Source organism: Neomonachus schauinslandi, chromosome 6 (assembly GCF_002201575.2).
Source record: "Neomonachus schauinslandi chromosome 6, ASM220157v2, whole genome shotgun sequence".
NCBI classification, from domain to species: Eukaryota; Metazoa; Chordata; class Mammalia; order Carnivora; family Phocidae; genus Neomonachus; species Neomonachus schauinslandi.
This window is the reverse complement of record NC_058408.1, coordinates 59,337,961-59,356,079: the sequence shown is the minus strand read 5'-3', so window position 1 is coordinate 59,356,079 and position 18,119 is coordinate 59,337,961. Positions and strand designations below refer to the sequence as shown.

At 38.8% G+C, this 18,119-nt stretch overlaps 2 protein-coding genes across 2 annotated transcripts in view; both read right to left on the bottom strand.

Moving 5' to 3' along the window:
* Nucleotides 1-18,119, bottom strand: part of FMN2 (formin 2) — a 373,610-nt gene that overhangs the window by 180,748 nt on the left and 174,743 nt on the right. The gene's annotated exons all lie outside the window — the stretch shown is intronic.
* LOC110574167 (protein-arginine deiminase type-6-like) lies at nt 1,558-17,916 on the bottom strand. The gene is made up of 2 exons (XM_044915982.1): nt 17,878-17,916; nt 1,558-2,910 (listed from the first exon to the last, which is right to left on the bottom strand). Exons 1-2 carry the CDS (start codon nt 17,914-17,916, stop codon nt 1,558-1,560), a joined length of 1,392 nt encoding a protein of 463 aa, XP_044771917.1.

Sequence of the window (18,119 nt, the reverse complement as noted above, 5' to 3'; positions counted from 1 at the left end):
GTCCTAAGCAAGTCCTCAAAAGTTCCTAAGCCATGAAACCTCCCTATTTAGTCATCCACAAGGAAATCTCCATGGAAAGAAATACTGTTACTATTTTTCCACACAATTTTCTTAGTTGGCTTTACACTTGAGAGATGCTAACACAATTTGATGGGAATCACAGTTTTGAGAGAACAATATAGTCATGCTTGAGTAGCTGAAAATTAGAGAAGATTAGATAATGGCAGATGAATGGATGGAATGAGGGGAGTTCTAGATGGGAAATAAAGGCAAAAGAAATAATTTGGGAAAGGTTAAGGTTACTGAGGTGCTATATTTACTCAATTTAAAAAGCACATTTTAACATTTCAGAAATCAAGACTCAGACTAAAATTCCTATCTTTCTAAATATTTAGTGGTGTCTTCTAGTGCTCCCTCCCTTAAAATCTGTATATTTTCAACTGATAAATTCTAAAATCAAGGAAATAAAACAATGCATTCACTCATGAACTCAATAATATGTAAAGTGTTCTTATCATCCAGGGACTATACTAGCTTACTACACTGGTTAACTGTTATTTGAGAAACAATGACTTGAAATTGGAGCTATTTGATGTGGATGTTCTCAATTACTCAGCCTCGAAAGGCTGCAGACAACTGGATGTGCAGAGACCACTCCAATCAGATTTCTAGCTATGGCCATGCTAAGGATTTTATATAAATAGAAATAGAAATACACATACATTTTTTAAGATGGCAAAAGTTTCAAGGAAAAAGCACCTCACAAATTCCCTGATTCCATGTGCAAAATTTCAGCCTTCTTTGAGAGGAAAAGATCTTTTTTTTTGAGATTATTTCAAGATGATAGCTTCTATTTTCCCCCAAAACGGAATACTGTTTTTATGGGATGCTTTATTGATGTAGAAGGAACACAGAACATGGAATCAAACTTAACTGGGTTTAAATTTTTCTTTGCTGCTGCATTACTTCAAGTAAGTTACTTAACTTGACAAGTTCTAGTTTCCTTATGGGGGACTGGGGTGAGGGGAAAAGGAAATCAAAGAAAATATTAGCAAGATTTTGGGTTTCGTGGGGACCAAAGGCAGGAACAAGTAAAAGGATCTAGCATGAGGTTGGTTAATGAATATTTCCCTCTTTTCATAAAAGTTCAACTCTTCTGGCTCTAATATGCTTTATTATCTAACTCAAAGTTAAATGAGTTTCTTTTTTTTTCCTACTTGTGTTTTGTGCCCTCATAAACCAAAAGGAAAAATTCCACCTGCATCTATTAAGGGGTGTGCTCTCACCCAAGCAATGAACTATCACAACTAAATGATTTACAGTTACCACTGTAACTTTTTTTTTTTCAGAACACCTAGAACTTTAATGGATACTTAGTACCACTTCTCAGCCAAAGACCATTTTCCGAGGGAGTTCGAGCTGGCAGAGTCGGCCACCCCTCCAGATACTGAGGGATGAGGGTGGCCGGGGGGAGGAGGGGTGTATTGCTCTCCAGACAGGCAGGGCATCAGGATGCTCTGGAATGGTGATTAAGGGGCTGTTCACACTGGGGTGGGGCTAGGCCTGGGGCTCGGGCACCATCCTCCACCATTTGAAGGCAAAGGGTACCCGGCAGATGTTGGCACAGGCACAGAAGTCCCTGATTTCAGTCAGGTAGCAGTTGAAGTCATCGATGAAGGTGCACTTGAAGCCCAGGGGCTCTAGCAACTGGCAGATCTTTTCTTCCAGGCAGCAGATGCCCTTGATCTGGGGCCCAAAAGGCTTGGGGATGCCCAGATTCTTGTCCATCGCGATCATCTGCAGCAGGTTAGGGAAGTAGGGCCTCGCGAACAGTTTCGCCATCTGCTCATTGGAGGGGACATTAGTCAGCTGCTCCAAGCAGAAGAGCTGCGGGATGTCAATGATGTCCCTCTCCACCAGGCCCAGCTCCTTCTTCAGGATGTCACGGTTCAGGTTAATGCACTTCTCTACATAGTTGTTCTGCTTCCTCATGTTTTCATCAGCCAGAAGTTGATTGATGGTGTTGGCCTCCCTCCTGTTGGAAAGGAGCTGGTCCTCCCGGACCTCTGCAAACAGAGTCAGGTGTCCATAGCCCTCCTTCTGTTTCTCCTCGAACAGTCTGTAGCAGGAGCTGGGGCTGGCCAGGAGCAGCCAGAAGCCCTTGTTACCCTCACTCTTGTCCTGCGTGGGGATGAAGCACATGAACTCATCCATGTGGCCGACCATCAGCCAGTCCAAGAAGAGCTCCACCAGGGCCTGGACTCGCTGGGCGTAGAGGAAGTCCCAGAGGGCCTTACCCATGTTTTGGCCCTCCTTGCTGGGGTAAAAGCAGCTGCCAATGAGATTCCTGCCTAGAGGGTACTCTTTCCCTTCCACCTTGACAGGTGGGGACACCATCAGGTTCCCAATAGAGTCCATGCTGGCTACCCTGTGGTCCTTGGTGCCTTGGATCATGTAGCCAACCCCTGCGCTCAGGGAGTATTTCACGAGTAAGTCGTCCAGCGTGAGGACCCAAGGGGTGTTGAGGACCAAGGAAAGTGTCTTGTGGGGAGCCTGGGTATAACAGAAGGCCATCGCATCCTGGAGCCACCTGCCCAGGTGGTTGGAGTCCTTGTAGACAGATACCACCTGGCTGTTACTCTTCTCGCTCAGCTCCATCACTGTGTTCACAAAACCCTGGACCTGCAGCTCTCTGCACAGGTAGACCTCTAGAGGCATCTGGGTGCTGGGAGTAAAGATGCAAGGGGCCACCCGGAACACTACCATGTCTTTGTACACCAGGGTCTCTGGAATTGACGGGTCTTGTGATTCTTCCACCAGGGAGACAGAGTAGGAGATGAGGCCCGAGAAGTCGGCAGACGGGAACTCCATGGCTTCAACGTAGAAGGTTTCCTTCAGGTGGTTCTGTATCTGTATCTAGGTATCGTTCATCATCCTCTGTCTTTTTTACTTGGCATTTAAAGTGTTAGGCATAAGACTTAGATTTCAGAGCACAAATAAACCCCAAATTTGGAAGGATATTCAGTGATAAATCTTTCAGATTACTTTATTCTCTAACATTCAACTAGGTGCTAATGTGATTATACTTCAGATTAGAAGAGGCCAAATATTTCACACTCATTTCCTCCTCTTTGCTCTAAGACTTTTGGGAGCAGCCATCATTGTCTGGGACCCACACACTGCCTACCCAGAAATTCCCCTGCAGGTCTACCAAGCAGCTTTAATTGCTTTCCCATAAAATCTATATAAATTCATTACTTTGAATTTAGCCAAGAAGCACCTGTTCTGCTTTTATGTAGAAGAGTTCAAGGACTAAGAAGGTGTTGAGAGGAAATTCTAGCCTTTTTTCCATATTAAAAGATTATTAATTTATTTGTAAAGTACACGGACTTTCCAGGATTAGAACATATGGAGGTTTTTACCACTCTCTTTAAACAACCTATAAATGACCATGTGTTAATAATCACTCCAGACCAAAATGGATAGCATTTTTATTTTTAAGCTAAAACTTTTATAAAATGTCAAGGATGTGATAATTAAGTAGAACAATGGTACTCTTTCAGGCTTTCCTACCAACAGGCTGTGTGTTGTTGATCAAGACACTAAGTTTCTCTGAGACTTTATCAAGTGGGATAATAAATTTTGTCTGTAGCATATGTTTATCATGTGGAGAAAATAAGGAATTTTATAGTAAGAAGGATAATTCAAGAAGCCTTGGAATCATTTATGTGATTAATTTGAAAATGTGTATTATCTGTGAACACATTGGTTAGAAACTAGAGACAGGGCTGGGAATGTGTTAGATTAAAATTAGGTTCAGGATTAAACATTTGCTTACAATAATCAGAAGTTAAGACCACAAATAGTTCTTGAATTCATGAACTCCACTGGTACACACTTGCTGATATCCAACGCACTTCTCATTAAACCACGATGTTACAAAATGAAGAGCAAAATAGCCTATTTTAGAACTCAAATAGTCAATTTAACCAAGGATATTAAAAATGTATCAAAGTGAACTATGCTAACAGAAAAAAAATCTATTTCCTTTTGATTTTAAGATATTGCATGACATAAAAAGAATTCTAGGTCCAACATGGGAAATGGTCGTATGCTGGACACACGACATTGTGCACACAAGTACACAAAGAGGTGATCGTCATAGGCCTGTATCACATTCCCTGGACACTCGGTCTTTGCTATTAACACTGCCTTCTTTGACACCAGAAATGTCAGGTTGCTTATTCTAACTCACTACGATGTTAAGTCACTCAGAGACTAGAGTGTAACACATCTGTCTGAATTTCTGCATAACAAGAATCCAGTCTCTGTGCTTCTGATCAAAAAAGTGCATAAAAGGGAAAGGACCATATTTTAAGATGTCGTGTTAAAGGAAACTCAGCAAAACAAAAGTTCACAAAACATTAGCCAAATTCATAAATGTTCCATATATTTTGAGTAGCCAGATGAAGCAGTTCACTTTATTGGTATAATTCAATATGAAATAATTACTCTTACTGAATGCAATATTTTAAGTCATGGAACACTGTTAGTGCTTGACTTACTCCACTCTTGTTTTGTTTTGGGTCATTTTTTTTTTTTAAGCTGGGGTCTCCCCAGGGGGAGAGGACAGCTCTGAGGCTGCTTTTGATGACCCCTTCCCTCCATCAGCCCTGACACTCCAGTCCCAGTGGTTTCTTGCCTTAATCCCTCCCACCCACATGACCTGCTAAACTGGCAGTAGAGACCTCCAAAAGTAGAAAACCTTATGGTCTTTATTACCAAGAATATTAGTTATCCATTTCTGCACAGCAAATTACACTAAAGCTTAGGGCTTAAAATATATTATCATATTATCAACAAACATATTATCTGTGGGTCAGAAATCCAGGTGCAGCTTAGCTGAATGCCTTTGCCTCAAGGTTTCTCATAAGACGTTAATCACGGAGTTGGCTGAGGCTAAGATCATCTATGAAGGCTCTGCAGGGGGATCCATTCCCAACCTCACATGGTTGTTGGCAAGATTCAGTTCCTCAGACTGAAGGCTTCAGCTTCTCACTGGCTGTTGGCTGAAACTGAGCCTCAGTTTCTTGCCAGATATGTCTCTCCACAGAGAAGCTCACAATAAGACAGTAGGCTTCCTTCAGAGGAGCGAGAGGGGGTATGCAAGATAAGGCCACCTTCTCTTTGTAACCTAGTCTTAGAAGTGGCATCCCATCATCTCCATTATATTTTATTCATTATGAGTCTCTAGGTCCAGCCCACACACAAGAGCATTAATACCAGATCTTTGGAGGCCATCTGAGAGGCTGCCCACCATACCAGGTTGCTAACTCTGGCTCTTTGTTGCTTGGATTTCAAATCTCAACTTGTGGTTCTCTATTATTCTCTACCATGTATTAATTTTATCAAAGTTTTTGTTTTTCTATCAGGCTCTAAGGGCACAGAAAAAATGGGGAGGCATCATGATTTACCAGAAAGAAGAAATGCACTAGTCAGGAAAGCTGACTTCAGACATAGCCTATCAAATCAGCTAAGGCTCCTAATCTAAGTGAGATTGAGTTTATCTGAGGCATGATAGACAGACATATGGAGACATGAGATAATACTGACAGACCCTTCGCTATACAACTTTACATGACCATGCCTAATCTATTGTTGTGTCCTTCACCATATATAGAAGAACCTAGTACACAGAGGCTTGGGAAAAAAATCTTTGTTGAATGTGAGACAGGTTGAAATAGGCTGAGGTTAGTAATTCCTGAAAATTAACTGTTCCTTTAACTTGACTGGACAAGCTGAATATTCCTTGAGCTGAGCTTAATTGCCCTTTCACAAACAAATAACTTCGTTCTAGATGACTTTATAGTGCAAAAACATAAAACGCAAAGATAATAATATGTTCTGTCCTATCATCATCTGACAAAGAGCACTGGGAAACAGTGGAACACAGTGGGCTCTGGGTCAAACTGGCTCCAGCATTTATTATTATCTGTGTAACACACGGTGTCTCAATTTGCTTGGAATCTGCAAAATGGACCTAATAAAAGCATCCACCCTCTAGGATTCTTGCAGGAGATTATTCAAGGAAAACACTTAGAAGCTGTACCATGCCTGTGGGCAAACACTCGGAAAATGTTGGTTGTGTTTATTGTTATTATAGCCCCTTTAACATTCCTATATGAAAAATATTTTACCAATGGCTCTCCAAATCAGTATCTTGAGAGATTTTAGACCAACTAGGTTGAAAACATTCTCAGCAAAAAGGAAAAAATGACCGTTTCACTTGTGCCTATACTAACATGGGAGACTAAACATGTCTCACCCACAGGGAAACCATCAACACTGATTTTGAATAAGGTATATGGGAAGGAAGCAGAGTCAGCAGAAGCTTAAACACAAAAGAAGTGCAAATCAGTCTGTATTTACAGTTCATGCCCTCTTCTCAGTAACATAGTAAGAAACAGTATGAGGGCTTCGAGAAACCATCTTTACCCCCTTTGGAATTCAGAAGCCACAGGAAAGCTAAGATGAAGTTAGCTTGGCAAACTGCTGAGAAGCAAAGACCCTTGTTCAAGTAGAAACTCATCTTAAGTAGCAGAGATCAGAAGCATCTCTCATAATGGTTCCAAGCTTGTCATCATCTCCTAGCCCCTGGAGGCCAAAATTTTCTAAGAGATCTCTTTGAGGAATTGCAAGTGACTTGCCATTACACTTTAAAATCAGGAAAAAGGACGCGTGTGAAGATAATTTCTATCTCACTGTACATTCCAGTGAAATTAAAGATTTCACTTTTTGCGGGGGGAAGTAGTTGCTATTCACTTTATCTGACAATATTTATTATCTCTTTTGTAAATGCACTGTAAACCATTTGGGGGATCTGGAGATATGAGCTTCTCTATCACAGGTTGGTGAAGTGGAAAGATACTAACATATAATTATATTAACATATATAACATAAACATATACTAACATATAAAACAATGTAAGCACACGGCAGAACTAGTGCAAAGGGGAGACAAATAATGCAATCGTCATGTGGAAAAGATCCTCAAAGTAACAGTTTGAAAGCGAATGAATAATAGTATAAATCCTAATAGCACTCAAATTCATTTTATTTGAACTGTGATGTGACGTAGATGTATTGATGGAAGCATCTTTGCCTCGGATGGCAGAGGAAAAAACATGCATCCAGTTCTACTCTCACCTAAAGTTCCACTCCAACCATTGTAAAGAGGTAATTCTAAACACAAAGTCATCAGGACTGAAAGGAGAGGCAGTGACAGCAACAAAACATGGAAACTAGTTGTACAGGTTAGCAGACCTGTAAGAATCCACAGCTGTCCACGGGAACACTGAACACCAACTCAGAAGGGGGAGTCCCAGAAGCAAGAGGGTGAATGGTATCTGTCCATCAGTTATATCTCCATTCCAAAAATGCTCTCCCCAAGTGTGTCAGGTTTATTTTCTTGAGAAATTAAAACAAAGTCTCTGGGCAGAGGGACAACAAGCACAATTGCAGGCCAGAGCACTACATGGAAAACACAGGGACCACATGCAGTACTGCAATGTTGAAGACAAAACTTCCCTCCCCCCCCCCACCTGCACCTCCAGCCAGCTCTCATCCTCAATTTGGGGCCCAGAAAACTGCCAGACAGACCTTTACTCTCCCAGGCCAGAAACTGAAAGTCTCTGGGGAATCTCACCACCCCAAGAGGAAAGAACAAAAAGATGCTGGTGGTTCCCCCAACAAATAATGTACCCAGATAATAACACATTGAACTCAAAATCAAAAGGCTGCATAAGAGGGCTCACAGCTTCTCACCAGCTTTTACCTCTCCCACTTTTAAGCCAGGACAGCCAAAGACCAAATCATCTACAGAACGCCTCTAACACAGATACTAGAGACCAGAAAACGGGAGAAACACACACACGCGCAGGAGGGAGAAAGTCCTCCATATCTTCCTAAGGTATGCCAATACCCATTGTCTCCACATTCTTCTCTGCCCTTATCTTCTTAATCCCACCCCGTTAAGCTTTTGCTCTGATTACTGAGTCACCAGTAATTTCAATTCTGTGAAATCCAAATTCACATTTCTCCATCCTCAGCAGCATTTGATACAGGGAATAATTCCTTTCTCCAGATACACATGCTTAATTTGGCTTCCAGGATGCCACTCTCTTCCTGCTGCTCGTAATGCTCCCCACTCTTCATTCACCTTAGCTGGCTCCTTCTCTCCCCAACCTCTTATTATTGAAGGATCCTAGGGCTTGATCCTTTTACCTCTTCTCACCTCCATCTACTCTCCGACCTTGGTGATCTCCTCCAGTCTTCTGGTGGATTTGGAACATTTTCCTCTCTAGCCTCCAACCTCCTTCCTGAACTCCCAGCTTATAGAACCAACAGTCTTCTCAGCTAGCTCATCTGGAACTCTAGCGGTAGACCCACTCTGCCCACACTCTCCCCTGTCTCACATGATGGAGACTCCATCTGCCAGATGGGCTATCCTTAACTCCTTTCTTTTGCTCACATTCCACATCCAACACATCATGAATCCTCCTGGTTCTACATTTCAAATACATGCAGAATATGACTTCATCTCATCACTGTCATTGCTACCACCCTGTTCCCAGACACTCCCAACTATTGCCTGGATTACTGCAACACCCTCCAAATTGGAAAAAGTGAATGATTCTTCTCACATAAAAACATGGTATCATAAATAGAAAAATTCAATAGAAGGTATGGCAAATAAATGTGAGAGTATTGCCCAAAAGTACATCAAAAAGAAGAGGAAACATTAGGAACAATAAACCAATTCAAGAAGGCCAAAATCCCAATAATAGAGGAGCTTTAGGGGAAAAAAATATTAATTTTGACCAGTTCCTGAGAAGAGATCTCACACACTCCCTTCTGACCATATTCTGCCGGATATACAGCACCTGGCTCATACTCTAGCACAGCCAGAAGCCCCATCCCTGGTGATCTCTGTATTCACAAAATTCATTCATGTTTTTGCCTAGTCCCCCCCAAAGTGCCCTTAAAACTTTAGGGACTCCGAAGCTAGAAGAGAAACCATAGGTTAGAAACTTTTTTCAGCTTATTTTCTCTTATAAACCTGTGCCTAATAATATAAATATTTCCCTTTTCTTACCCAACTAAATTTGTGGTTGTCTCTAGGTTTTGCAAAAGTAACAATATGTTGAGGAATGCGTGCATAGGTGAATGAAAAAGTGCAAGAGTGATTAACACAAACTGAGGACAGTTGAGGAAGGGAAGGAGATTTTTAAAAAGAGTATCTAGATCCTGGTGGAATTAAAGAGAAATAAGAGCTGAATTCCAAAACCTTTGATGTATTAGGAAGTAAAATGAAGGACACAGGGACCAGGTGAGAGAAAAAAATGTCATTCATCATGTTTGTTTATAACTTAGTCCCCCGACCCCAAGCTTAAACGTTTGGCTCATTTTAGACTATTGTAGGGAGTGATGTCAGCCATTTAGTTACAGTGTAGTAACAAAGACATCTGAAATATGAATAAATTCTTGACAGTTAGCCACTTGATAATATGGCAAAAGTGCAAATATATTTGCACTGTTTAAAAATTGTTTTCAGCAGTAAAAAGAACATCTGAGTAAATAATGACTTAAATAAAATTGAGATAGGTTGACATTGATTCAGAAAATTTAAAAAAGGTTAGGGAAAAAAAAGTTTTTATGGTCTTTAAATTCCTATTCCTCATGTGGAAAAATAGTTGCCATAGCTCCATCCATCACTTTCACATTCCAGGCAAAATTGAGGGAAAAGGAAAGCAACAAGAAAGTATATGCAATGCCTATTAAATATGAATTCTTAGGAAATTTCTGCTTATGTCTCACTGGCCAGAATAGTTTCCAATGTTTACCTAAAATGGAGGGGAAGTTGATAAGTGTGAACAATGTGGACAAACCACTATCTCTAACAAAATAGCAATTTCAAACTCCAACCTAAGTTATCTCTGAAACATTCCCTAAGTACCATGGCTCATAATGACATCCCTGACCTCTTGTTTGAACCCTTTAACATAAATACAAATCACCTGATACTTTTCAGGTATTCCTTCTTTGGTATAGAATTATGTGCTCTTTGCCTCCAAGGAGATTTTAAATAGCCTGATAGCAGGGATATTGCCTTAGATATCATCAGCTCACACCAGAGTGTTCTACATATAGTAGAAAACTAAAAAAGCTTATAGTGTGAAAAACAAAGTCATTACTGAACCTTCAGAGAAAAGCCATAATAGCTGACCTTAAGAAAGAGACACTACCAACCACATATTTGTGTTATTGGTCCCATCAATCCACGAAGGCAACAACACCTGAAAAAGCAAAAGCCAAATATTGGCATGCGCAGTGATATCTGCTGCCAACAGTACTATAAGCATAACCATCCACATGATAATGAGGGAAGAAAATGAGACATAAAGAATGAAAGATATTGGGTGCCTGGGTGGCTCAGTCGTTAAGCGTCTGCCTTCGGCTCAGGTCATGATCCCAGGGTCCTGGGATCGAGCCCCGCATCAGGCTCCCTGCTCCGCGGGAAGCCTGCTTCTCCCTCTCCCACTCCCCCTGCTTGTGTTCCCTCTCTCACTGTGTCTCTCTCTGTCAAATAAATAAATAAATAAAATCTTTTAAAAAAAAAAAAAGAATGAAAGATATTTCCAGAGGAAGAAGCCTCCTCTTCCTCCTTCACATCTACAGTCTGTGGTGGATGCATATGGTCAGTTTTTATGCATTCAGAAATTTCTAGTACTGCTTTATTTGTCCTGCCAGGAAGATACAAAAAGGAAAACAAGAGGGGGGGAAAACAGTTTAGGTAGAAATGCCTAGGACCATTATCCTTAAATTTTTACTTGAAATTCAATAAAGCATAGAAACCTTTGGTAAGTGCTTGTCACTGTGCAATCTGACGACAATGGAATCAAGAATCCTTTATAAGGAAATAGTGATGTGTTAATCCCCAACTGAAAATCCACACACCTGGGGAATTCCTTTAAAAAACTGTCAAAATGTATTATTTAACAAAAATTTCCTAATGATGCAGTCAAGCAATTCTAAAGATTTTGTTTGGTTTTCCTTGGCTTAGTGAACCAAACATATCTAACAAGTTAAAAAAAGAACATTTCTCAGAGAGTAAAATACTTAGTACCAGATTCACCTGAATTTCACACTTGATAATAAGATAAAAGGAAACACTACATTTGCAGTGTTTACACATCCTACCACCAAATTTGCTTGAGCTCATGGGCTTGTCAAACATGTACACCCAGGCATGTCCACACTGTGGGAAACTTGCCAGAAGACATATGGCTACACATTTTTAACATACATCGGAAACACACAAGTTCTTGAATCACATTTCAAGTAATTCTGGATTATCTAAAGGCCATAATAAATTTAATGGCAAATACAGCAAAAGCATTCTTTTTTAAAGAGTCCAAATTAAAATAATGGCACTCCATTCCTTGTATTTATAAGACTTCTAAATTTTCTTATTGCTCCTTCCATTCAAATCCCTGGTTTATACATTAATGTATTTATTGAGCAGCTTTAATTTACTCAAATAATAACTCAAAAGTCTTGATTTTTTTTCCCAAATGACTTGAAACCTTAAACCTCAGTGCTTTGGATTCACACAGACTGGGATTAAAAACATGGATCTGTGACTAGCTAGTGTGTGTCTCTTGGGAGAGACTTGGTAAGCAATCTGGGTCTCAGTTTATTCACATGTGAAATAGGTATATAATGGTGTTAATACCTCCCTCAAATGGTTATTGTCAGGATTAGAGGTAACTCCTCTACCATGTGACATACAGTCCTTGCTGCAGCAGGCACTCACAAAGAGAAGGTTCTTCGTTCGTTCTCTCTAAATGTCTCAATATCATATAGACATTCGTAGAAATAATTGCTCTTACAAAACAACATAAATTAGAAATGAAAATATATTTTATATTGTTTGGGCCTTAAAAATAAAAGAAAAGCAGCACATCAGCATCCCAATTCTATATCCAGTTGGGCCAATTCTCAGATGTGCTAGAGGCTGAATTCAAGTATGCGGAGATGTGCTTAAAGACCAGTGGGGAAATGGGTTCTCTTCACATCAGCAAGCAGTGTATAAATTTCCCTATGGAATGAAGGGGGGAGATTGGAGGAGGAGACGAACCATGAGAGACTGTGGACTCTGAGAAACAAACTGAGGGTTCTAAAGGGGAGGGGGGTGGGGGGACGGGTTAGCCTGGTGATGGGTATTAAAGAGGGCACGTTCTGCATGGAGCACTGGGTGTTATATGCAAACAATGAATCATGGAACACTACATCAAAAACTAATGATGTAATGAATGGTAATTAACATAATAAAATTTTTAAAAAGACAAAAAATAAAAAATAAAAAAATAAATTCCCCTATGGTCAGGAAATACACAGAAGTCAATACTACCTGACACTGAGTGACACAGTAACATCTGTTTACTACCTGTTACACATAAATAAACTGCCAATTAAACAGTATAACGTTGAAAGGGAACCATTTAACTGCAAGTCAAAATATATTCACTTCAGAAACATGCTTTTAAGTATCAACAACTGATTAAATTATTACAAAATGTTTGTATTTATCTGCAAAGTAAACAGTATCTTCTTGAAAACAGCATTTATTCCTTCACTGAACAAATATTCATAGAGTTCTAACCCCAAACCAGGTAGTCTTCTCTGCCCTGGGGATATGGTGGTAAACCTGACAGACACACTTCCTGCCCTTGTAGAGCATACATTTTATTATAGAAGGGAAGAACCTTGCATTTTTATAATAGCCTACTTATTTAGAAATCATATCCATTTATACTATCTTCTCTTTTCAGGCAGTTTAACCTGGGAGGGGATTTGTTGTAAGGTACAGACAATAAAATGCCAGAATTCTATAGATTTTATACTTAGGCTACATAAAGAAAGGCTTTCCTGCTGGAAAAAAAATAACTCTGATACTCAATCCACCACTGGTCCCTCTCAAGCATACTTGCTTATACAAGGATAACGACATAAGTTACTGATTAAGTCAGTAGGCTTCATACACCTATGGGCCTTGTTTATAAGAGCTGTACAAGTTAAATTGTTAGAGAACAAATGCATTTTGTTTGACTCAGTATGTCGCCTTCTTGTCTAGGCAGGGGGAAAAAAAATGGATACGAAGACTGTAATCCTTTTGGAATAAAATCTTTAAATGCAAACATGATTGCCATTGTAGACTGTTTAATCTGGCGATATTGTATTTCATTTCTGTTTTTGAAGAGGTTTGTTGATTTGACCATACTGGGTACAACTCAAGGCTTATCTCAACTGTTCAGATAAGATTTATTTGACTTTGGCAGGTGACAAAATCTAGGGTGTGGAAAAAAAAAGGTAGAAAAAAAAAAAAAAAAAGACTGGCATATTCCCAGATAGCGTTTATTTTAAGCATAGCGTATAGATGAGCAAATAGTTTCAAACAACGCACTGTACTTTGTGTAAAAGATCCACTGTCTGTTGAATGTTTTCTGTAAACCAGCGCTGCAAAATGTCCTTTATTGGGCATAATGTACTTTACCTTCTTGCTGAGGTAAACATTTATGCTCTTGTAAAATAGAGCTTAGTGAGTCTCCCTGGAAATAAGACCCTAACTCCGATCACATTTTGCCACTGTTTTCTAATACATGTTGTAAAAGGGGGACACTGTTAAATTTTATTTGGAGTGCATGCATATACATTGCTCTAAAAGTACACAATCTATCAGAAATTTAAAATGCCTTATGCTAAAATAACTTTTACACAGATAATACTCATACTTTTTTCAGTGTAATTCCTCACAAACATGTCTGACTTCAAAAGAAACCCTGAAGAGAAAGCTTGAATTTGCAAACACAAAGATTATAATTGTCATTTAAAAAAATCATTTTAAAGATATTTTACTTAAATGTGCACTTACATAGCTTCCTGAGTATATGATATATTACCATTTATATACTGGCAGACATGCTGAGGTAGGGAAAGGAACCAAGAAGTTTAGTCACTGAAAATTAAAAATTTATCAAAAACTAAAAAAAATTTAGTTGTGAACTTACAATATATGACTGGGAATATGAGAGCTTCATACCAAGATGTGACATGTTATAGTAATCCTTTCATTGTACCATAGACATGACTTTGACTAACAACTTCTGTCTCATGACTGTTTTGCCAGAAACTTAAAAATATGAAAAATCTAAAGAATACACACAATACTTATGTTCCCGAGAATAATTTTGTGGTTTACTTAGCTCAGCATGTAGTTAACACGTACAAAAATATGATGCACTAGTTTATGTGTGTGTTAAGTCATAATTTGTTATTTGTTCAGTTAATGAAGGTTTTTCTTTCTTCTCTTTTGATATATATATTTGTGTGAGAGGATTAGTGTAATGTTTCATTGCCAGGAATAAGAGAGATCAGTTAAATATGGGGAGGAGTTCCAAATACTCCGATTTCTCTGATGGGTTTTTTTTTTTTTTTTCTCTGATGGGTTTTTAATGAACAAAAGTTGCTTCTAAGTAAAATAGAAATTTTTCAAATATAAGATGGAACTGCCTCTGTTCTAATTCACGACTCAGACTTCTGAGCCTTAATTAAACTTCAGTAGCTGTCTGGTGAATGGTGAGGCCACTGGTGGAGGAATTTTCCTCCTTCTATCTGCTTTTCTGTCACCACACTGCCCATTCTCTAGAGTTCAGCAATGACCACCCACTGTTCAGGGTCATGCCTGGACAAAGGAAACTCTTAGTTTTGCTTCTGCTTCTACGAGTCCCCACTTCCTGCTTCATTACTTTAAATATCCAGTGACTTCAGCATTTCTGCAACTATAATGCCTCAAAATTTTGATTTAATTGAGCAAAATGCATCTACTCTTCTCGTGGCTTAAAAGAAATTTTTTAATTAAAGAAAGCTATTTTCATGATCAGACCTTCCTGACATCCTTTGACGACTGGGATGCAAAGCTTTGGGGGCAAAGAGTAAAACAGAGGGTGGGCGTCGCCATTTAGCAAAGGTTTAGATGGAAGCCATTGGTGGGAGAAGAGGCTTAATGTACCCTGAGCACCATGAATTTTCACTACAGTTCTCCTCCATCATATAATACAAGCTTCAAGTCTCTTTCCCACAACTAAATAAAATTACAGTTCAAACTGAGAGTGCTCTATGAATAATAGATGTTTCTTCAAGATTCCACCCAAAGAACTGAACTAATATTTAGAAACTCTCTCCACACTCCCATACCTATTGGTTCGACTGACCAGGAGAACCTTTTTCCACCATCACAATAATTCACTAATGTCTTTTCCTTAGCTGTTCCTGTACACAAATAATCCCATGAAAAATGTAACCATTAAAACAAACAAACAAACAACAACAGAAAAAAAAAAATGCAGACTTCAAATTTCACAATTTCCATACATAAAGATTCTTTGTATTTTTGTTTGTTCCCTACTTTCAAAGTGTACAGAGTCCATCTGACTCTATCTGTGTAGGGGAAATGGTTGTCGGTGGCTAAAATACTTTGCCAAAGCACTTAAAAATACTCTCAGTTGAAATCATGAACTTCATTGTTCAAGAAGAAGCAATTTCCTATTCCTAGATTTCCCAGAGAATATCACATCTCCTCCATATTCTCCTCTCTTCTGAGGAAAGAGGATAGTAGGTGTATTTATTCATCCTCACTAGCCAGGCTACAACAAAGGAAAACCCATCCTGTCTTGCAAAATTCCTTTCTGGCACAGAATAAAAGAGTTAGAGATTGAGACTAAAAGTCAACTCCCCAGACTACATCATATTTCAACAATGTAAGCCTTTTACTAAGTATTCTGAAATTACTACTCGAGGGTATCACAGATGCTAGAAAACTGATGTCATTTCCTTGTGACACCCAGACCTTTCGCTACGTGCAGCAGATGATGGGAATCTTTCATTCCAGAGATTAGGGCTGAGATAAGGACGAGTGACGCTCTGCTTGCCAGTTTACACTGTTCTGTGGCAGTGACCAGGACACCCAAATGTCTGTTTGCATAATTCCAAGTTAAACTTCACATAGGGCACTGAGCAACCAACACTGTAACATCCACATGTTGTAACTGGAATTAGGGTTCAAAAAACTGCCAGAGTGAATTTGAGTTAGAAATAAAAACACAATTTATCTCAAAAAGGCAAAGTGTGCCTTTTGAGAACTATTCTAAACATCTCCAACACTTCAAAACATAGCAGAACCTGTTCAGATTTAAATGAATATTTGGGTTTCATTTAAATGAACTCAATATTCTTAAAGTTATGTTTTTTGCCAAACATCTATGTAATTCAGATGACTTAACTCAGTTAAATAATGTTAGCAGATCCAGGTATTTAATATTGAGTGAGATGTAATCTTTTTTTTTTTTTTTTTAATGTATGAAAAGCTTACTGATGTGGCTTTCAAATTCAACATTGCAACTAACTATTAGGAAACTATTGTTGAGTTTTGGTGCAGTATTAACAATAATATCTGCCATTATCTGAAAGACTAATAAATACTTCTCTCTTTTCAGCTACATATATCTGTGTGAAGACAGATTTTCTTCATACATTTCAACCAAAACAACATATAACAATAGAGTAAATGATATGCGACTCAGGCTGTCTGTTAAACTGGACCATAAAGAGATTTTCAAAATGAAAAACAATTTTGGTTGAGGCATACATAATCTTTATGAAACAATTTCTATTCTCCATTAATTAAAACTTTTTAAAAGGATGAAAGACATAATAGAACTGCCTTGAAATATAGCAGTCCAAGAGCATGGGAGCTATCAGGTCTAAAACAGATTGATAATAAAATTTTGAATTTTAAGATAAAAAATGCTAAGAATTAAAAGAAATTTATTTCCAAAGGAAATATCAACGTGGCTACCATAAATTACTCAATTTGTATTCTCTTCCAAATCGCTCTTATGGCAAATTCTCAATGTTACCCAACAGTCCACTAAATAGTAATCAAATTTTCTGTTTGTATTTAGTTACTGATATTTTGTCTAGAGACATAAATATTTCAAATTTATCTTCATATGAGCGTTAGCAAGTCCAGAAAGCTGCTCCTGTTTATGTTCCTCTTCACGGAAGAAATAAATAGAGCCAACTGTTTAGTGGAAATAATGTAAAAACACAATCTGATTTTAAACAACTTCCAATTATCCATTTTCTTAGTGAACGAAGTTTGTTGCACAAATGAGGAAAAAGAAAGAAAGCTTGCATTCTGCCCTCTTTCTAGATAGGACCACTAAAAATATATAATATGTTCAATATAAATATATTTCTCTTTGCTCTTCATTTTCCACTTGATCTAATTCCTAACCCATCTAGAGTACTCTAAGCAACATCATAGTAGATTCGTAGGATAATAATCCTGAAGGTGTTGTGAAAACTCCCATGATTTTGGAAATGTGAGGACCATAACAGTCTCGATACTTGATTTCTGTTCTCCTCCATCTACCCTTACTCCCATCATCAAGATGCTGATGAATCCTATGCTTATCACCAGTCTGTACTTCTCTAACTCCAAACTTACGATTCTTAATGCCCAACCCCTCTACTCACATGTCTAACATAACATGTCCCAAGTGGAACTCCTGATCTTCCCTTCTCAAACTGCCCTTTTTGCAATTTTCCTCTTTTCAGAAAATAGCAATACACCTGTATATTAACTAAGGCCCAAAATCCTGAGTCCTGCTCTTTCTCAGAGTCTACTTCTAATCCATAAGCAAATCCTGTTGCCTCTACCTTCAGAAAATATTCCGAATCTGACTACATCTCACCATCCCTACTGCTATCACTTTGGTGCAAGCCACCATCATCTTGCATCTGAATTAACTGTGAAAGTTTTCTTCTGGTCCTCCTGCCCATCCCCCTTGACGACTTCCTCCCCTCCATCCCTTATTATTTATCCAAACACACCCCAAACTTCTCTTCCCCTTGATCACTCTCTCCAGAACCACTCAGCAACTTGCTGGTCCTTTAGTGTGCCAGGACGCTAGCACCATAGGATCTTTGCATTTGA